At 38.8% G+C, this 22,651-nt stretch overlaps 1 protein-coding gene across 3 annotated transcripts in view; it reads left to right on the top strand.

Moving 5' to 3' along the window:
* Window positions 1-22,651, top strand: part of LOC149310013 (neuropilin-1-like) — a 161,443-nt gene that overhangs the window by 118,733 nt on the left and 20,059 nt on the right. Inside the window, exons 8-12 of one of the 3 annotated variants that reach the window (XM_089533489.1) lie at window positions 2,675-2,819; window positions 3,611-3,945; window positions 14,753-14,897; window positions 15,726-15,809; window positions 19,127-19,186. In XM_089533489.1, coding sequence (XP_089389615.1) covers window positions 2,675-2,819; window positions 3,611-3,945; window positions 14,753-14,897; window positions 15,726-15,809; window positions 19,127-19,186 — 769 coding nt within the window. Of the gene's footprint in view, window positions 1-2,674; window positions 2,820-3,610; window positions 3,946-14,752; window positions 14,898-15,725; window positions 15,831-19,126; window positions 19,187-22,651 lie in introns of all 3 variants that reach the window. The other 2 variants (XM_089533488.1, XM_089533490.1) reach the window with 2 other exon arrangements.

The following is a 22,651-nucleotide window of genomic DNA, read 5'->3' as shown; positions in this document are numbered from 1 at the left end:
AGCCGCTGGGAGAGATCATCTGGAAGCATGGAGCACGGTATTATTAGTACGCTGATGACACCCAGATCTATCTCTCCATGTCTCCGAGTGATACAGTGACTAAGGATGGCACCTCCCCTCTGGATGCCTGCCTGGAGTCAGTAATGGGCTGGATGAGGAAAAACGAACTCAAGCTGAATCCAGAGAAAACGGAGGTACTCGTGATAGGTACCCCTAATCCAGATAGGGAAATTTGCCACCCTATCCTTGAAGGGGTTATGCTTCACCTAAATGATAAAGTCTGCAGTTTGGGAGTACTCCTGGACTCATCTCTACAGTTGTCATCTCAAGTAGATGCAATGGCCAGGAGTGCTTGGTACCAGCTTCGGCTGATACACCAACTGTGTCCATGTTCGAAAGGACCTTGAAACTGTAGTACATGCACTGGTAACCTCTCATTTGGATTTCTGTAATGCGCTCTACATGGGGCTACCTTTGTACCAGGTTCAGAAGCTTCAGTTAGTTCAGAATGCTGCAGCCAGATTGGTTATGGGTACTTCAAGATCGGACCATATAACACCTACATTAAAATCTCTCCACAGGCTGCCTATTAGCTTCTGCGCGCAATACAAAGTGTTGGTTATTACCTATAAAGCCCTACATGGCTTGGGCCTGAGTTACTTGAGGGAGTGCCTCTCCCTACATAATCCGCCCTGCACCCTCAGAACAATGGGGACACATTTACTTGAATACCCCAGGGTAAAATTAGTAGCAACTCATCAGAGAGCCTATACTATGAAAGTCCCCGCTCATTGGAATGCCCTTCCCAAAAAAATCCAACTTTGTTCCACATTGGAAGCCTTCAAGAAGGCACTGAAAACTTATCTTTTTCAGAAAGCATACCCTCCTGATTCTCTTTAAAGATAGAATACCCTAATTAAGATCAGGATGTCCAACCACAACTGATAGCCATTAATAGTTTTATATGCGGCTCCAGATTTTATATTGAATTGTGTAAAATTGTTGATGTAGTTTGCTAATGTACTGTATTGCTTGATGTATTGTATTGCTTTGTATTGTGACATATGTCACATAACTGGCACAGTGTGAACCGCTTTGATCAGAAGGAAAATAAAAGTTTTATTATTTATTTTATTATTATAAGATTTCGTGTGTGTGTGTGTGTGTGTGTGTGTGTGTGTGTGTGTGTGTGTATGAAAGAGAGAGAATACCACTGGAAGAGATAGATATCTGTTGTTTGATTTGATATAGGCACCATATTAAGCAAGATTTGCCAATTAAAGCATAAAATACCCCTCACTATTGCTATTGGTTCTTAGTGCATTCCTAAAGGTCTTGCAGAAAGCAACAATTGTACTTTGGCTACACTTTCGTATCATGCATAACAGATAACAGCCTTGCTGTTTCATCCTGTTTGTCCTCTTATACTGAGAAAAGCCAGGCTTTACCAAAGGCTTGGCTTAGCTTCCCTGTGCAATTAATATTAATAAGCTGAACAGATGGTTGGTAGTAAATATAGTCAATTTAGGCAAGACATCCATGCTGATATTCTTCCATGGCCACTTCCTTCCCATTAAGAAAGGAAGAGCAATTATTAGCAAGACTGTGATGGAAGAAACAGATCAAATATAGAAGGTGCAAGTCAGGGAAATTCAATGCAATAGGCTGTCTGTCAGAGAATGAATGGTTTCAAATGGACTAATTCCACTGTGAAGATGAAGAACAAGTTAAGTGCATAGGTTGATAAGCTAAAGTTTGTTTGATGAGATAGCCAACTTCCTGTGGTCTATTCTGCTTTGAGCAAAGGACAAAACAGGAAACCTGGGGTATGTGTAAGAAGTACTCTCCATAAAAGGCAAAATGCCTAAGATCAGGAAATTGGTGTTTTACATTGTTTAACGAAGAAGGAAATTAGTCACCTTCCTTAAACTCAGTCAGTGGAGAATTTGACTTTCTTCTGGTAGAAATTCTTTAAACGATAAAAACAGATGCATGTTATCTTGTATGGCATTATTGTTTCTCTTGTTTGATGAGAGAAGGTCAGTGAAGCTCGCAAGCACACACACACACACGTGTTATGCTCCAGACTGGGACTCAAGGCACCTTGCAAACTTTAAGTAAAACAGATTAAAACACATACAGGTTCATAACTAAAAACATTTTGTTGAAATCCAATTAAACTAGAACAAAAACCAGTTAAAGAAGAATAAAAACCAGTGGAACAGCATACGAAACACTCCCATATGTGATTATGGCTTTAATTTTATCTAAGTAGTCCTCAGAGAGCCAGTATGGTGTAGTGGTTTGAACAATCCTGGACAATGACTCTGGAGACCAGGGTTCATAGCCCTGCTCTGCCATGGAAATCCAGGGTGACCTTGGGTAAGTCACACTCTCTCAGCCTTAGAGGAAGGCAAGGCAAACCCCTCTCTGAACAAACCTTGTCAAGAAAACCCCATGATAGGTTTACCTTAGGGTTGCCATAAGTTGGAAATGGCTTGAAGGCACACAGGAACAATGTCCCCACAGGAACTCAATGATAGTTTGTGGTGTTTTTTTACCCATATCTCCACCATGCTTTGTGAAGTCTGTTTATTGTTATTAACCATCATATATTTAGGGATATATTCAAATATATTCAAGAGAAGTTTGATGTCTTCCTCTCTTTCTGTAGGTGTTTGTGGGGAACACCAATCCCACTGATATTGCTTACCGAACTTTCCCCAAACCAGTTCTGACACGTTTTGTTAGAATTAAACCTGCAAGCTGGGAAACTGGGATATCGCTAAGATTTGAAGTATATGGATGCAAAATAACAGGTAAGGACTAAGATATTTTCTTTTCTTAGAAACAGAACTGACAATAACTATTCTTATTTTATAAATATTTGAATTGAACAGAAAATAAATATAAGAAGGCTGCTATCTTCTGCAGATTTACCTTCCAATGAGATCTGTTGAAAACAGACTTATGCCTGAATAAACATGCAAAGGATTGTCATCATTAGTTTGCCATTGTGGCTACCAACAGGATTTTGAAAACAATACTCAGCACATGGCCTGCTGTGTGTATTGTTACTTACCATGTTCTAAAATGGCTTTCCTGGAAACATGGACTATTTAAATGGCTTAGGAGTGCTAAATTGGGGTACAGAATTTATGGAAAGCGATCTTGTAGCACCTCTGAAATTGAGGAATGCTATAGCTTCTTTCACACAGTAAGTCTCAAAGTGCTACAAGATCCCGTCACATACTGATATTCCACACTAACACGACTATGTCTCTTAGACTTTTTAGTTACTCTAGTCTTTGTTGTTGTTATGTGCCTTCAAGGGGAGTCCAATGTATAACAACCTTATGGTTTTACTTGGTAAGATTTATTCAGAGGAAGTTTGCTGTTACCTTTTGTTAGCTCTCTCTTTAGTTCCAGCCTGTCAACATCTATGAATGCTCCAAACTCATAGCATTTTGACCCTGCATATAGGATTGTCTACTCCAGGCCAGTGATCTATTGTATATGGTTGCTGAAAGAATTACTAAAAAAAAATCATATGTGAAGTGCTTTGACCACTTAAAATGTCCTCTTATATAATTCTCTTCTCTTTCTTTAGATTATCCTTGCTCTGGCATGCTGGGTATGGTATCTGGTCTGATCACAGACTCTCAGATTACTGCATCAAATGAATTTGAGAGAAACTGGATCCCGGAAAATGTCCGTCTTATAACTAGTCGAGTAGGGTGGGCACTACCGCCACCTGCCACACACACATATGCAAAGGAATGGCTCCAAATAGACCTTGGTGAAGAGAAGATAGTGCGAGGCATAATTGTCCAGGGAGGTAAACACAGAGAGAACAAGGTCTTCATGAGGAAATTCAAGCTTGGATACAGCTACAATGGATCAGACTGGAAGTGGATTATGGATGCCAGCAAAAGGAAGGCTAAGGTGAGCTTGTAATCATTCTGTGGTAAAGAAGAACTGTATAACTTAAGAGACAGGATTTGCATGCAAAAGGTCTCAGGCTGAGCCCTTAGCATCTCCAGTTTAAAATGATCTGCCAGCAAGTGATACAAAAGCAGTGGCAGCTTTTGTGTCAATTGGGTGATGAATATGCTGTGAGCTTTAACTGAAAGTTTGAAGGAGCTGTCTAAGGTATTGAATCTGTTTGAGAGATAGGGTTTAGAACCTTGACTAAGGGCCAATGTCATTTAAACAGCATATCTCTAAAGTGACCTGAAGCAGCTTTGTTTCGGCCTGTCTGTTCGGGCCCTAAGTCCTTGACATTTGGACTAAACCCCAGAGTATACACACAGTGCAACTGCCGTGGAAGCCACCAGCCACTGCTGTATGACAGACTTCTTTTTGCCTGAGTCCTTGGACAGCTGCTGCGAGTCATAGTAGACAATACTGAGCTAGCTAGATGGTCTGATTGATATGAGACAGTTTCCGGTGTATATATAAAAGGGTCAAAGTGTTGTACCCTGAAGCTGAAAAAAGGAATGTGACTCATATAGAATATGTTGTTTAAGACTATCAGCAGACATATCTTCATTCTATAATGTGGGGGGGAGAGCTCAGTATTTGTTTGGAGTGTCTTCCACTGGGATTTTCTAAAGCTTGTTCCAAATAGGATGGGGATAGAATCTAACAGTACCTAAAGCAGCACAAGTTGTTTAGCTTCCAATCAACCAGAACTCTGTGTCATCTTTTTTTTTTATCCCTCTTCAAAAAATTAGCCAGAAGCACATCTTTTGCCAGTCTTTTGTATCTGTTGTAATTTTGTGAACTTGAGGCTGCCCCTGTCATAATGGTCTGTGCTGATCATAACACAGTGGCTTTGTATCGTGTGTCTTACCCTGTTATTCCATAAACTAATTTATATTTTTCTTTGCCTTGTGTAAACATGCTGGATTATATGTTGTTACATCAAGAAACAAATATGAAGAGGAAATGTTTGTCAGTCATTGTCAAACACCAGAGCTGACTTTAGTTCAGAGGGCCTATTTTCAATTTTACTAGAACACTTGCATGTTGAAATCAATACAAGATCATTTTGGCCTTGTCAGTTTCAGGGGATTAATATTTATTATAAATGCACCTATGCATTGAGTCTGGGTAAGATTCTTCAGAGGGGGTTGTGATGGTATGTGCAGTGAGTGTCTTCCATTTGCACCTAATCAAACCAAAGCAGTAAATGGAGGCAAATGCCTGTTCTGTTATGGTCTGCAGAAGTAGTTGGGCATGAGTGGTAGGTTTTGTTCTCCATGACAAGAAGTTAATACCTCTGGGGAGACTGAGGTAGTCAGCAGCCATGAGTTATATTTTGTTCCTGCAAGTTATGTGATTGCCCAGGTTCCTCATCCTAGAAACCAGAAGTCCAGGATCAGAGCCTGGAAGCTATTGGGGGTGGGGGCAAATCCAGTCTAGTTAATCCCAGTTAAACACTCATAAACTCATGGAACATATGTTAATGTCCTATTTTCAGTCAATATTCTAACTGAGACAAACAGTTGGATCTAGGCATTGGGCTACAACTTCCAGAATTTCTTGGCTGGGGCATTCTGAGAATTGTAATCTAAAGGAGAAACTTTTCCAAACTCTGCTGAGGTTTCTTCATGCAGTGCCTACCCTGAGTAGAGAGGGTAGGTTTACTGTAACATGTGGCCTCTCTCACCAAGCAGAGCTGTCATTGGGACAACTAAGGAAGAGGTGTGGAATCCCACTTGTCAAAAAGTAGATAAAATAATCCAGTTTTAAGCATCAGTAGAATTGTCAGCAGATAAGGCTTCTGATCATGTTCAGTATACATGGATTCTGTACATCCCATAAGAAATTATCTGACATTCCATTTCCCTTGAACACCCATCAGCCTTTGAGATGTAACATTCCTCTGTTGTATCTCAAACAGCCTTGTTCTCAAGATGAAGATGGAGGGTTTCCTGACACCGGAAAGCTGACATTTAAAAGCAATGAATGACGTTTCTGACAAGAATGTAGTGGTGTTTGTATACTGTGAGACTAGGACTGATTTCTTGGGAGAAAGTATTTGCTGCTTCATTTGTTTCTGAATGAATGTGAATGTCTGGTAGTCATACACAGACCCATTGCAGCATGGTGACAGTTTGTATCTGTAAGGCTGGAGGTGTCTAAAGCATTAAAATGCCCATGTTTTTCTGAGGCCAAGTTTCCTTGCAAATCTTTTGAAAATATTTGGCCAGATCCTTGGAGTGTTGCAGCTCTTCTTAATTATATGCATTTATTATGTGTATAGCTTACCCTTCCTCCAGGAATAATGTTTTTCCCCATTCCATTTTCCTGTCACAATGATCCATCCAGTGAGTCAGCTTAGACTGAGATAGGGTGACTGGCCCATGGTTATCTATGTAGGAATTTGAACCTTGTCCTCCCTGATCATAATTCAGCACTGCAATCACTATACCACCATGGGTGGCTTAGAACAGCTGCAACCATTTCTTTTCCATTTTCTCTTGGAAATCAATGCAAAAGCAAGTCTGCTTCAAATGACCTTGATACTGCAAGTCAAGTATTCACTGTAAAGTGTGAAGAGTGAGTGAATCTAGCAATGAGATCTAACCACTTGTTTTTCTAAAATAAATAAATAAATACATCTTGTTTTGACATATCTTTCCAAACCCTGAGAAAAAATAGAGAGCAACATATGCTTTTGATGTGCCATACCTTATGCTGCTTGCCCTCCTGATATTAAATTCAAGGCAATTGCCATCACTGTCAAAACTAGAAGTCTTGACAAAAATGAACATTGGCAAATACATTAAGTCCACTCAGAGTTTTCATTTCTAACAGAAATAAGCTTCAGAGATTAGTACTTTTTAAAAAAAGGTCATGTTTTATAACACTTATAATCCTACTAAAATATTCAACACATTTAAATATGTTTCTTCCATGGGGAAATTTGATAAATTTGTTGGATTTAAGATGCTGGTGAATTTTAAAACAGGGCCTAGGTATTTTAAAAATGTTAATCAAGCTTGGCTGTACGCAAGGGTAACTACACTGATTAAAATAATAAATTAAAAGTAGTTCTGCTTCTTGAATTGAAACACAGTCTATTCACTACCTTGCTGGAAGGAGAACACAATACGATAGATTTTGCTATAACAACCAGCTGCACAGCACAATTGGTTTAATAAGTGTTTGCACCACTTTTCTATACAAGATATTCAGAGAGACTTAAAATGACAAAAATGCAATGAAAAACATAGGAAATAAAATAAACAGTGTGTTGTAACATGAATAAAAGAAGCAAAACTGTATTGAAAACCATCCTGTTCAGAGAAGCCTTCCCAGGCATTGCATAATTGTTGCTTACTATTTGATGTTCTTTTGGTGCCTGTTTATCGAACCATTTCCTGTATTGCTATGTACTGTATATGTATTATCCTACTTGAGAGTATGAATTTTCCCTGGAAGAAGATTAACCATCCATTATGAAGTCAAGCCATCCCTCCAGTCCATCTGCCTTGGTCCAGGCCTCGGAGGTAGAGAGGAACTGCTGGACCTCTTACTCTTTCTCTCCACCACTCCCTTCTCCTTTTGTGTCATGTCTTTTTAGATTGTAAGCCCAAGGGCAGGGAACCGTCTAATTAAAAAGATTGTACATATACAGTGCTGTGTAAATTTACAGCGCTTCATAAATAAAGGTTAATTATTATTATTATTATTATTATTATTATTATTTTTAAAAATACCAGTATCAAAATAATCAACAAACCAAAGCATATCCAGGTTGGGTATCAGTTATTCAGAATTCTGAAATCCAAAATATTCCAAAATTGTTCACATGGATGTCTTTGCTTTCTGATGGTTTAGTGTACGCAAACCTTTGTTTCATGCACAAAATTATTTAAAACCCTATGTATAAAATTGTCTTCATACTATTCTTACAAGGTGTATATGAAACATAAATGAATCTCATGTTAGACTTGGGTCCCATCTCCAAGATATCTTATTATGTATATACAAATATTGAAAAATTCAAAAAAGAAAAATATCCAAAATCCAAAACACTTCTGGTCCCAAGTATGTTGGATAAGGGAGACTCAACCTGTATATATCAGTGCTAGGCAACAACCAAATGTTACAGTATTCTTAAATTTCCTCCTGAAGATAAGCAGAGATGGTGCCAGATAGTTCCATCTGAGGAGGATGTTGTGTAATCCAGGTACTCTCACAGACACATGTCTCTCCTAACACCCTACAGTGACAAGCACATAATCTAGTTCCTGGCCTTAATTGTAACAATAAAAGATGAAACCAGACACTGTTTTAATAATGTTGGTTGAAATCCTGCATTGGCAATTGTAGATGCAACAACAGAGCTCCATCTTCATAGTTGCTTCAGTTTTACCTCCATAAAAACTTACCTCTCAGACCAGGGAGTGGCCCAACTGAAAGGTTTCTGACAGGTCCTGCTACAGTTGTTTATCTCAACATTTCCCATGACTTAGAAAATGTTGCAAAAATCATTTCCAAGTCCTTCAGTCTGCAGTACTGAGAAACTCTTCAACTGGGACATTGCTGGGCTTGGAGGTCAGGTTAACTCATTGTCAACCATAAATGTGAATCCTAAACGTTAAGAGATCATAAATCCATCTTATGATCTTTTAAATATTGAATAGGATTCCAGCCATCCAAGCCTGGGATTCCATTTATATGGATTTACATGAACTTCATGAATATTGTTTTCCTTTTTCTTCCACTCTCCTTGTCTACTTCCAGTATTTTGCCATTATTGTGGGACATGCCCCTTTGCATTATTTCTGGTAACCTGAACCCGCATTTTGAAAATTAATTACTCCTTTGGAGTCTCTCTAAAACCTACTGGACTCTTTATTGAGGAAGACAGTTCACTGGTAGATCACATGAAAAAGGTTCAACCTGTGCCATTACCAGTTTCAAGGGAGATTGGGTCATCAGTGTGCAAAGTACTCTCTTCCAGAGACCCTGCAGAGTTACTTTTGGTCAGAGTAGCTGGGAACTTGAAGAGGCTACTTTTAGATTACAATTTTCAGAATCACATTGCTAGCCTGGCCACTGGGGGATTTGGGGAGTTATGGTCAAAATGTAGCTCTTCTGGGATCTGGACTACATTTGCTTAACTGGTGATACAATACCTGACTAGATACTACTCAAGGCAATATTTGGTTACATAGACTAATGGTGTGATTTGCTATAAGGCAGCTTCATTTTTCCCCTGTTGCAAATATGTTTCATTTCCTTTGAAACAATCCAATAAACCTAGTAGTAAATGAAATAATATCATCTTTCTTCCCCTTGCCCCATTCTGAAAATATTGGTGCGTATGAATGAACAGTCATAATTAAATCACAGATAGGTCTAGACTACACAGCTGACACAAGACAATGATTCAGTATAATTAGGATTCAAGGGACCATTAAACGACTATTGAATTCCGTGCCTGTATGTCAGTACATCGTTCTGAAACCTTTTACAGAAAAGTTTCCATTATTATATATTGCTATTTAAATGATAATTAAGGCTGAATTCCATAGTTACAGTTGCCTGTGCCTTTACTATAAATAGTATTCCATTTCATAGCCTGTCATATGAAGTAGGGGTTTTTGTAATGTTTGAAACATAATTTGACTGTACAATAAATCCTAATAACTAAAAATTAGATAGGGATAAATAACCACACCCTCCCAATCGTCTTTAATGGGATATATTTACTTAATCCTCTCAGTAAATCAACATTCTATTAGATTTTGAGTCACTGATGCTTCATTTGTAAGCACACCTTTTGAATACACTGGAATTTATGTCTGAATACACAAACATCATTTATTGTGTATGAGTAAGTATTGGTACTACACAATTTAGAAAGGGTTAATGAAGCCCCTGACTTTTGCAGCCTTCATTCTTGTACTCAGTATGGCAAAGTTAACTGTTTGCTTTGTGAGACTTGTGTGCACTTCCACTTTGTTCATATTCTCAGTGACGATCCATCAGTTTTCCTATGTTTTCCTTTCAAATTGGAAATTTAAATCACTATTTCATATCCCAATGGTAAAATTCATATGATTATTTTGCACAGACAGCAGAAAGTGCAGAAAATGGCCGACAATGTGTTCTGTGTGAAATTCACATGTTAGTTTTGAAAACAAAACAGCATTTTTCTGTACAGGAAATGGCTGTTTCTGCACATAAAAATTTTGTTTACTGCATAGAAAATTACATTCTCTGCACAAAACACTCACATGCAATTTTAGCACAGAGTTAAGTTTCCAACTGAAGCATTTTTGAACAGGAAACAGTAGACAAGATCTTGCCTTGGGAGACATACATAGATTATGTAGCTATATCTCAGTAGCTACATCTCCTGGTGCTAGCCCTCCAAAAATCAAATTGTAAGTGGTGCAGTCCCTCTTCCAACACAGCCAATTTCTGAATTGTTAGAGGTGAGTGAATAAAGAGTGGACCAGTAGCTTGAGAAGTCAAGATCTTAATATGCTGAACTGGAGTCATTTCTAGAATTGCTAGCATCCATTGCCTTCCCATACATTTATTTTGAGGGAAAACTAGTAAAGCAAACTTAGAATATAAGATCAGTAATTGGCCTTTTCCTGTAGTCTCCCCCCCAAATTTACCATGGATGAACAAGGAATCCAAACTTGGGCGTTCTTTCGTTCCTTCTTTTGTCCCCTACTTTTTTAGCTTCTGGATCTTTAAGAGAGAATGTGCTGGTCTGTGCTGTTTCATTCTTAAAAGCTTCAGTACTTTGCCAGCTGAAGCTCTTGTCAAAATATAGTAGGAAAGAAGGAAGATTAAAAATTGGAGATTCCCTAAAATGCCATCATTATCTTCAGTCTGGATTCCAAAGGAGTGTGATTGTAATCAAACCAGCTTTTGTTCAAAGAAATGTAAAACATATGCATATGGCTCATTCCACTGTATGTCTGTGCATCTTTTACTTCTAAAGAGCCCAGGTATGAATAGCATTTGCAGGAACAGAATTTAGAATTTGGTATAATACCAAATTAAAACAGCAAATTTCAGGCAAATTAAAATAAAACATTTCAGGATATTCATGTACAGTATACCTTTGGTATTGGTGGGCTGGTGATCTTTGAATTTGACCACCTGTGGATCACCACATCCCATATTATTAAACAGTGGAACATGTACACAAATGCCCTGATGTGTCCACACACACTTCACCACCATCTGTGTTTTTTTTTCATCTGCAGGGGAGGGCGGCAGAACCAAATCCACAGATGGTAAGGATCCACTGTATCAGGATTATGGTTCAGATAAAAGTTACATTTTCCTGTTTGGGGGTACAAGACATGGACTAGTTTTTTTCACTATAGAATCATAGAATCATAGAGTTGGAAGAGACCGCAAGGGCCATCCAGTCCAACCCCCTGCCATGCAAGAAATCCAAATCAAAGCCATCTAGCCTCTGCTTAAAGACCTCAAAGGAAGGAGATGCCACTACACTCCAAGGGAGTTTGTTCCACTGTCGAACAGCCCTTACTGTCAGGAAGTTCTTCCTAATGTTGAAGTGGAATCTCTTTTCCTGTAGCTTGCATCCATTGTTCTGGGTCCTGTTCTCTGGAGCAGCAGAAAACAAGCTTGCTCCCTCCTCAATATGACATCCTTTCAAATATTTAAACAGAGCTATCATATCACCTCTTAACCTTCTCTTCTCCAGGCTAAACATCCCCAGCTCCCTGAGTCGTTCCTCATAGGGCAAGGTTTCCAGACCTTTCACCATTTTAGTCGCCCTCCTCTGGACACGCTCCAATTTCTCAATGTCCTTTTTGAATTGTGGTGCCCAGAACTGGACACAATATTCCAGGTGGGGCCTGACCAGAGCAGAATACAGTGGCACTATTACTTCTCTTGATCTAGACACTATACTTTTATTGATGCAGCTAGAGTATGATTTACAGTATCCTTCATGTGCCACCAAAGAATGCTGGTTATTGGTAATAGGCATATGATTAACCTCTAAAGTGTGAATAGTAGCCTACTCAGTGGCATTCAAAGACAATTAGTACTCTACAGATGTAGGTCACATGAAGAGTGCTGAATGTCAGGCTTATAATCAGAACATGGATATGCTACTCTTTTGGATGACAGTTACCATAATTTCCCATCCAGCATGGCTACTGGTTGTAATCCAAATAAGTAATTTCCTAGCCTCTAGTTATAATATATATAAACAATTCAGAAACATACTGGGTGAAGAACTTGCTCTCCCAAGTATTTCCAGAGGCATGTGTTAATGGACTGAAGAATTTGCAGGCAGCAAAAACAATCCTCAAGAAGACCACCACATGTAAATGGAGACATTTTTCACTTTTCTGTGGCTGTTGTACTGCATACAGACAGGAGAGACTGATGTAGAACAGAGGTGGGAATCATGAAGCCTTGCAGAGGTTGTTGGACTGCAGCTCTCAGCAGCTATAGCCAACCTAGCCAATGGTGGAGGATACTGGGAGGGGCAATCCAACAGTATGTGTAAGGCTTCACCAATCTCTTGCAGAGATGTAGCAAGGTTAACAACAGGGCAGAGGAATGAAACAGGAATAGCATGGTTGGCTTCGAAGTCAATGGCATCTTCCCCAGATATATGTGTAGCTAAATTCATTTCCCGTGCTAAAATGGCAACACATGTAGTCCATGTTATACAATGCTAAATGTTAATATATTCCTAATTACATTCTACCATTTTCTATTGTTGGAGACTTCCCATTTAAGAAAGGAAAGCCCAGAAAATATGCAATGGTGATGGACAACCTATAGCATTTAACTGGATCTGTTCACAGTAACAAGAAAGCATATATCAAAATAACTGATTTTAAATTGTGCATCCCACAGATCATGGATTTTGATTATTCACATTTACTACAGCAAATTAAAAAACATGGGTTTGGATTAGTTCCATCCTGATTGAGATTTTTGCTTTGGAGACACCAGCAATGAATTATGTCCATGTAAAATGTTTCTATGGCCTGTTACAGACAGCCAAAATAAAGCTGCTTCGAGTCATAGTGGAGGTATGGTATTTCAATGATGCATATGTCCTAAGAGTCCAGAAGCCGCACCAAAGCCACGCTCCAGGCTGGAGCGTGGCTTTGGTACGACTTCTGGACTCTTAGGACGCATGCATCATTGAAATACCATACCTCCACTGTGACTCGAAGCAGCTTTATTTTGGCTGTCTGTAACAGGCCTATAGTTGACTTAGGCCCAGTGCAGACTGGTGCTTTGCGCCGGCCTGGGACCGAAAGTAGGACTCGGGAGAGCAGAGCATCTGCAAGCTCCCGAGCCCTACTGCACTGTCCAGGTGCCATCTTGGCGTGCGCTCATTCAGACGGTGTCCACGATGATGACGTGCCTCGTACACCACATCCAAACGGCATGGCGCAGAAGGGACGTCACCACTCCAGGGCGCTAATGGCGCCTTGGCAGCAGTGGAGAAAGGAGCCACATTTCATGGCTCCTTTTCCAGCCACATAGTTGCCACGCTGTTTTATTGGTGCAGCCACGATCCAGGGGAGAAAGGGACGGCCTCTGTCCACTCCTTTCCCCCACTCTGTACAGGCCCTTAATTCTCAAGAACCCTTGAAAAGGGCTAAGTTTCACAAGCATAAATTCACAAAGCTAGCTTCTCTCAGGATTGGTTTTATAGAAATCAGTCTTACATCAACTACTTCTAAATTTTAATTTGCCCCTTTGCAGTGTAAATATATATATATAAACCTCTGGGTAAGTGGAGAGAATCAGAGTTGAGTTTTCTTTTTGGAAGAAATATCTGATTGTGGCTACCTGAATGGTGGCAGAATCTGAGCCATCAGGAATCCACCAAGTCATCTATGTACATTCATCTGTGCATTATTAAAAAATAGGGCTAATTAAAACACTTTGTTTCTCTGCTGATCCTTATGGGTTGATTTGAAAAAATATTAAATGTGCAGCTTCTCAGAGATCTTTATGTGCCCATTCCTGATTTTCACATGGAAAGCCAGCTATTTTATAAAATATTTAGGACTTTACTTACCCTTCAAACACCTCAAAGGGAAGAGACATTTAAAAATCTTAGTAAACTTGCCATGTGATTATTAAACAAAGTGTGTGGGGACTTTAACCCGTGAGGCTAGCACAGTGAAATTTCAACAGGATAAAAGCATCTTCAGTCAGTATTTATCACACAATGTTGTCTCTGTCCTAGTGCTGCTTTCCATTCCACAGTGGAGTGTGTCTTTTCATTGATGGGTAAAACCCATCAGTTGCGCCCAGTATTGCTGCTTTTCCATCAGTTTCTTCTGTGTGTGTGTGATAGGTCCCTTCTGCTGTAGTTCTGATATGCCAGAAGTCACATGGTGTCCGTGGCCATGATTGTCGTCTCCGCTTTTCCCCCCACTCTCCCTCGCTATTCCTAAGCAAGCTGTTTTCCTTTTCTTTCTTCTTTTAAAAAAATCTCATTGCATTGCCATAATTGTTTCCTTACAGTAAAAACAATAAAAACTCAAACGCATACTGGATAGGGCATAGGACAAGAAGGAGGTCATTTAAAAGAGAGAGTGTGAGAAATAGATCACCAAAGCAGCACCTTAGCATTATTGCAGGGATGTGTGATAACGAATGTTCTCAAACTGATGTTTCAATTTCCTTAAATTAATGCAATTGAAGGAAAACAACAGGCTGGTGTAATAAAGTCCTGTGTATCTGCCCTTTACAGGTTTTTGAAGGCAACACTAACTATGATACTCCTGAACTCCGTACCTTTGAACCTATAACAACAAGATTCATTCGTGTTTATCCTGAAAGAGCCACCCATGGTGGTTTGGGACTAAGGATGGAATTACTGGGCTGTGAAATTGAAGGTAATTACACAGTTTAAGATTAATCTGTTAGATTCATTATTTCCTTACATGTAGTTCTGCGTATGGTACCACTGATTGGGACACATTTGGTTTCTTGCTTCTCTAGTTGCCATTAATGTCATAGTATCCTCCTCTTGCATTCTTTGAATCCTTGTTGGATTCCAAGTAGTATTTATTCATTGCTTTCATTTTATTTTGGTTTTGTGGAGTAGGTTGCAATACATTTGGATGGGAACTTTAGCTAATTAATGCATCATGTTTCAGTAGGGTTTCTCCCTCCACTGAGGACCCTGACAGGTATTGTACGGTCCACATATGTCCAAAACCAGTGTAGACCTTCCATGTTTTATTTACCAACAATATTAACTATCCTTATACATACAGAGATTATAGAAATGTGCCATTTGCTGCATGGCAATTGTTGTGGCAACTCATGCAAGCAAAATTTTCAGTAACAGTTTGTGATGTGGCTGTGAGGCAGGGCAAGTTTAACCATTCTCCACAGATTCTTCTATTTGACATATATGTGCAATCAAAAGATAGAACAAGCAATGTCTGTACACTGTAGAATTAGTCCTGCCATTAGGCAGAGTGAAGTGGTTGCCTCAGGCAGTGTATTTGGGGTCCATGAAAGGGGCAGTTATGCTTTTGCTTATTTAATGGATAGTGGTTGTATGGGAAAATGATAAAAAGAAGTGAATGTTTCCTGTGCAAAGTGAAAGGTCTTGCTACTGATAGAAATGACTTCATTCATCACAGAGTCATCCCTTTGGTGAACCAGACCCAAGAGTGTGTTTTAACTGAGTCACACTGGGATTTTTGTTTCAGTACCTACATCAGTTCCAACCACCGCTGACAGCAACCTTGTGGACGAATGTGATGATGACCACGCAAACTGCCACAGTGGAACAGGTGATGACTTCCAGTTGACAGGTGCAGATTTCATCCACATTTCACAGCAACACCATTTTCATTCAAGTCAACTGACAGTTACAATGTTTTTGTTGTCTTTATCACTCATGATTACAGTTAGAGTATATGCTTTCAGTTTGGATGGGGAAGTGTACTTACAGTGCAAATCAATTAATTTTGATGTGAGTAAAAAAATCTAGACTCTCAACCTCCTAAGAACTTTGAGTTGATCAATTATTTGCCTTTTAATTTCTTAATTTAACTGTTCAATTTCAGTCTGTTTTCTTGTACCGAAATATATGTATCTTTGTACTTTTGGGAAATAGTGGAGAAAGTATAGAATAAGGTATATTTATGTTAAACAAAAGGTTACCACTCTTATTGGGTTGCAACCCACTCTTGAGTAGAGCTGTGTTAAAAGGTGGTATCAGATTTAAAAAGGAAAGGATAGTCCACCTTTAAGGTTTTTTCCATTCATTTTTATAACACAATAGCCCCCCCCCCAAAGAAAGCTGGCTTTTCATTTTGAGTCAATCATTAAAATTCACTCCTACTGATTAACCCCCTGAAATTTTAATTGATTAATCTATCAATTCAGTTAATTATAGCTTGCAGTAAAATTCTGGGACTTTTAAAATTTATTTTAACCACAATTTATAGAGCTGCAAACACTCAGGGATTTTCCCCCTAGATTTTTTAAAAAAAAACATTGATCTGGTTAATAACTTCACTTTTTAATGTGTCCTTTTCTGTTAAAGGGCTGGACTGAGAAGGCATTTAGTGCTATGGAGGATTCTGGTTTATGCATTTTCCCTTATCTTCCATCTAATTTGGGGTAGATTTCTTTGCATTTCTATTTAGGAATGAGATCATTAGGACTGAAAGGAAATAACCCTTCCTCTGTTTTATTATCATATGCCATTTTGACTAAACTGAAATTTACCAGTGGTCCATCCTTCTTACTCCTCTGAAGAGACAAAGTGAAATCTATATACTACTAGAAGGAAACAGAAGCTACAGAAAGCAGAAATCTCCCATGGGTTCATTTTTATGAAGACCAGAGTGTAGCTGTTTCTTTTATATGCTATAATGAGGTTGGCTGAAGTAGCTGTTTGGAACTCTCTTATCCCAAAAGGCTATATGTCTAAGCTGGTAGATAGGACCTCTCTTGCAGGCAGACCTAGATACCTGCAAATAAGTGGCCTCAATTTCATCCTGTTACATTTATTTCATGATCACTACTCCCCCATGAGCTGGAAGGCTAAACATTTATTGTTTCCTATCTATCTATGCAGCTTATATAGCTACATTTCTAACCCAGTAAAACTTGGCAGTGCATACTCAGAGGACTTTAGATAACCTTAGCTAGGCTTGAGGAAGGTCTTATTTCCCCTTTTAGTAGTCAATTAAATAGGGACGGGAAACCTTATAAAAGTAATGAAAAAGCACATTTGTATATACATGCACAACACTTCAACTGTTTTCAGAATATACTTTTTCCTCTTAATATTATCTCAAAACAGAGCAATCTGTCTTCATGGGCTTTTTAAAAAGTGTCTCACAGTGGCTGCTTTCACATTACAGTTGTTTAGGCTGCCTTTTCTTCTTTTTTAGGCAGTAAGTCAGATGTAACAAAATGTTATTCTCTATTTTAAAAACTATGGATGCTTCATTGTCATGAATTAGAAATAATATTGTGTTTGAAAATATTCTTTATGAGGCACTTGCTTTTAAGACATTTACTTGCTATAGATTAGATTGGTCACATTTAGAATCAATTGGATGTACAAACCAATATGTTTGTGCAATATCTATATATGATGAAAGACAGTAATTAATTTAAAAACAGTAGTACTACAAAGTAGTTTAACATATTTGTACATTTTGCTATCTGCAAAGAAACTGAACACAACAAAGATTGTTCTTCTATTTAGAGTGTTAAGGCATTGTGCTCTTCCAGTTCTACTAAATTGCACAAACCTAGAAGAGTGTAATTATCAAAGTGCATCAACATAAACTTGCCTAACTATATAATTGCAATTGAACTTAAAGCTAATTGCTTTTTTTTACTAGCTCAGTTAAGATTTTCTGTCAGCAAAGACAAACATTGGTACTACATGTCTATTTGGCCTATATATCTATTGTTTTAGAGATGTAGACATAGCTTGAATATCTCTCATCCTCATCACATACTTTATTACATCACTGTTACTGCGAGGCACAGAAGTAATGCAGCTTCATTAAACCTCATCACAATCATACTCACTGTAGCACTTCAAATGCTTCCCTGCAGGGCTGGGCTGATACTAATCAGCATCTTATTGCTTGATACATTTGGTTCCCCTTTTTTTAAAGGAACTTTTTATCTATACCTTTCAAATTTGTCTTCATAAACTACAGAAAATGCTTCAGTGTGTGAAAATTATGCAATTTTGGAGCATTTTCACATTTGGGGAAGGGGAGAAATAAGTTAAATGTTTTTAAATTGTAAGCCACCTTGAGTGCCAATTTTGGTAGAAAGGCCGGATACAAATAAATATAATTAATAAGAATAATTAGAAGTGTTGCGGCCCAGTCTAATTGACTCGCATGGCATTATTGATCCTGATCCAGAAGGCTGAGACTTTGCACGCATCAATTGAATGTGAAATTTCCGCCTTGCAATGTCATAGGTAAACATCTGAACCAATCATTTTGCCTTCTGCTGTGATTTGTTGCAAGTGGAAGAGTGGTATGTGCAACCAGCTGACATTTTACATGAAACCCCAGCTGCTCATAGGCACAGGACCGCTGGCACACCTCCCAGACCAGGGCTGAATTATCTAGACATATTCCTTCTACAACTGAAACTTAACAATATCTTTTTGAGAGGCCAAAGAGGGTAGGATAGTTTACTGTCAGAACTTTTATATCTATCTAACAAAGTTCAAAACATTCTTAGTTTATTTAAATGACAACAACAGTAATAATAAAACCAGCAGAAGGCAACAACATGTCTGCATTCTATCCTCATTCTGTGTTCTGCTTTGCATTATCAAATTGTGCAATGCCTCCCTGTTTGAAACATCTGTAAAGAAAGGTTAAACACATTAACTTTTAATGAATTAGTAGAAGATATACAAGTTAACTGATATTCAATATAACAACACTGGTCATACGTCTTGAAAAAGGGGACCAACGAAGTTTTATTTATTCTTTTGGGGGGTGGGGGTCATGTCTGAATGCTCACATAGCTACATATACAAACAAGGAAAGTTTATTATGATTTATGTGTCTAGCTTAGATTTGTGTGACATACATGTGGGATTCCTTTTCAGGCAGTACCACAGCCATGATAACAGAAAGGCCAACAGCAATTGATACTACAGTGCAGCCAGGTATGGTTTTTTTATTAGTAGTATAATTGTTTCTGGTTACATTATGTTATATTTCACAATTGGATCTTGTGCCAAAGACAAATATAATGAATTGCAGGACTTTCTGGCTTTCTCTTCCTTCAAAGTCTCTGAAGTAAAAAGTAGCATCTGGTCTCCAAGCTCAGTACAGTAAATATTTTACTCCTTTCATCCACATGTATATGCAGTGCAGAACTAGCTTCCTGCCTGTATCTGCCCATGCCAAATCGTGACAGTACTACCAAAAAATTCACAGACTGAATCACACAGTGTAGGGGGAGGGAATCAAACAGTTGTAGCTCATCTAATGTACAGTATGGATTTGCAAACTGAAGGAAGTAAGGCCATAAAGAACCATATAGACTATGTTTGTGTTTATGTGTTCCACCATTTTGCAAAACCCAACCAAACAAGGCAGTGTTTGCAAATGCGAGGATGCTATTCTGCTCTCGCAGACATCAGAGTTGGCAGTTCTACACTCTTCTTCTCTAGCAATTTATTGAAAAGAGGTTATACAAACTGCTACCATAAACTTGGGCAGAAAGGGGGAAAAGCTGTTAGTAGCAGCTGGTCCTCTTCCCTCAATCAATACAATAGCTAATAGCTTTTAATTTGCAGCTTCACAGGGTTTCATGGTGTGAGTTCTGGTCATTTTTAATATTGTGGTTTGTTTGAGAAAAAAAGAAGGAAAGAAAAAGACAGACAGACAGACAGACAGACACAGACAGACAGACAGAACTAAGTTCACTCCAAATTTTTACTATATAATCAGTATTTTTCAGTCCTTTGTGTTAATAATTGTAGAGAGGGGAAAGGCCATTCTTCAGTTTTTCCCATTTCCTTTAAACCACAATCAGGCATAGCCTCCAAAGTAATTTATTAACAGGGTGTGGATATGTATACCAGTGTTTCCGCTACAACATGACACTGAAGAGATTTCTACAAGCAAATAATAAATGTACTAATGATTGTGCTCCCTTAAAGACAACAGTGTCACAGACATGATCAGCCAAAAGAAAAAGTAATTTAATTCCAAGGCTGTGTCTCTTAACCTCTGAGTTTCCATGTCACCTAGGTGAATACTTTCCTCTCCCTCAAAATATTTTCTTCCTCCTCAGTTTGTTCAGTCAGCATATACTATTGTGAAATACATCCTGTCTTATTCCTTGAGGCAAACACATTGGTATCTCTGTTTATGCAACAGTAAAATATTTTTAAAAAACCCTTGTTCAGGCATTATAATTAATGTTGTGTTACTTAATAATAAATCTAGAATCCTATATATTTGACTAAATCTTGTTATTCTTATTTAGAGTAAATCCATTGAATGAATATGACTTCTCAATACAACTAACTTATATTCATTGATTTTATTGACTCTACACTTAGTATGCCTTTTAGTAATTACCATTATTGCAAAAGTATGCACTGTATGGTCTTTAATGTGTGGATAGACTATAACTTCCATTTGCCCTGGCCAACAGAGCCAGTTATGAGGGATGGAGAGAACTGCAGTCCCCACAACATTGTGAGGGCCATACTAAGGGGCACGTTATTCCTTAAACACTGTACTGTACTACACAAATTGTTAGTACATTTGGGGGGGGGTTAATATCTAATGTGGTAAAAAATAAGGGCAAGAAATATTTCATTAAGAACTGGTAGCATTAGCTGAATGTTATTGACAATTGGAGGGTAATGGTCTGTTCAGCATTGTGGGCCATACTGGAGCTAAATTCCTTGGTTTTCCCTTCTATTCTTTCATGCAAGAACTGTAAATTGAGCATATGTCAAGTTCACATTCTTAAAGTTAATCTTGCTTTCTAGTGAATAAGCAAAGCATGTGTCATTGAAAGCAGCAGGATGTACTGATTAGTGAGAAAGAAATACATTGAAGTGTCTATACAAACCCAACATTTGGGAAGTTAGGACTAAAGGTTTGCCTTTAAAAAAAAGAGAGAGAACTAAAATTCTCCAGCAATGGACATTCAAACCATAGGACATAACATTTAAAAGTACAGCTCCACTCTGTTCCCTGACAAACATCATATGGATTCCCAGCCCTATATGTGTTTCATCAGCATCCAGTACCGCTGGGAGGTACGGGGGATGCAAGCCACACCAGGTGACACCCCAGAAGAGGAGGATTAAACCCAGTTGGTGCCCCGCCTTCTCCAGGGTACGCAGCTTCTCCCCCACCATTTTTGGGGCTGTGTGGCTTTCCCCCGCCCTCTCTGGGGCAGAGCAGCTGCTCCCTGGGGCCACGCGGGGGCATGTCCAGCTGTGCAGTGGCATGTCTGGCAGTGTGCCCTGGATGTCCACTGGAAGTCCCACCCCCCCACACCAGGTGACACCAATACTAGGGATGCCACTGTCAGCATTAAGTCTCCCTGGGTTCAAACATGCTCCCAAATAAGTGTGAATAAGAATGCAGGCTTAAACACCTTCTAGGGCTGCCTTACTCAGATCAATCAGTGTTCTCCACTACTGCAAGTATTTTTAAAACTAACTTTTGCAGTGCACCGAAGAAATTGCCCCATCAGGATGCTAAGCTGTTACCACTTGGTGATAGGTAACTTCCATGTGGGGTGCTTTAAAAGGAGTTTCCATACGACAGCCATAATAACATTAATGGCATTGTTTCCCCAGAGTTTCAAAATGGATATGTGATTAGCGGCACTATGTCCTTTCTTACTCACAGTAGAGCTGTCAAAATGTGTCAAAGCTCTGTGGACTAAGAAAGATGAATGGCATCACAAAGAGGTTGCCCGCTGGATTGTTCATATAGAGTCTTAGCAGTTCCAGCTGTGAGAAAGATGTGGCCAAGAAATGCAGCTGTTGGCTACTCTCACAGGCCAGATTTGTTATAATTACACCATACCGTATACCCCTCTGCACTTTTAAAGAGTCATATGGACATTTTGCTACACCATCACCCATCAACTCTAATTTAAACAGCTTGTTAGGTAATTAGTGCTGCTGGCATTTGCTGCTTTTCTCTCTGCTCCTGGAAAACCTTGAAAACTACAAATGTTTTACAAATTGTAGTTACAAGTTATAGTAACAAATTGTTTTACCAAGCAAAGCAGAATCAGTGCTGAATAAGATTACTTTTGGTTGCATTACCTCAAGACAGTAGCAGTCTCATTAAGTCCTCCTCAGATACCAGCACAGGAGATGTGTGATATTTCTTTAAAGAATTCAGAGACATAGCCGTGTTAGTCTGGAATATCAGTATACAAAGGGATCTTGTAGCCTCTTTGAGACTAACTGAGCAAATGATGTGGTAGCTTAAGCTTTAATAGATTTGGTCTACTTGCTAAGTACTTCTTCACTCCATGTGTCTGAGGCAGTAGACCAAGTCTATGAAAGCTTATGTCTTTTGCTCAGTTAAGTTTCTTTAGAGAATTTTACATCTTTGAAAAGTTTTTTACATCTAGTGGGCTG

The sequence above is a fragment of the Sceloporus occidentalis genome, unplaced genomic scaffold, assembly GCF_023333645.1.
Source record: "Sceloporus occidentalis isolate IW3139 unplaced genomic scaffold, rSceOcc1.0.p SCAF_7, whole genome shotgun sequence".
In the NCBI taxonomy this organism is placed as follows: domain Eukaryota; kingdom Metazoa; phylum Chordata; class Lepidosauria; order Squamata; family Phrynosomatidae; genus Sceloporus; species Sceloporus occidentalis.
The sequence above is the reverse complement of the archived record's forward strand: the minus strand, read 5'-3'. Positions and strand labels throughout refer to the sequence as shown.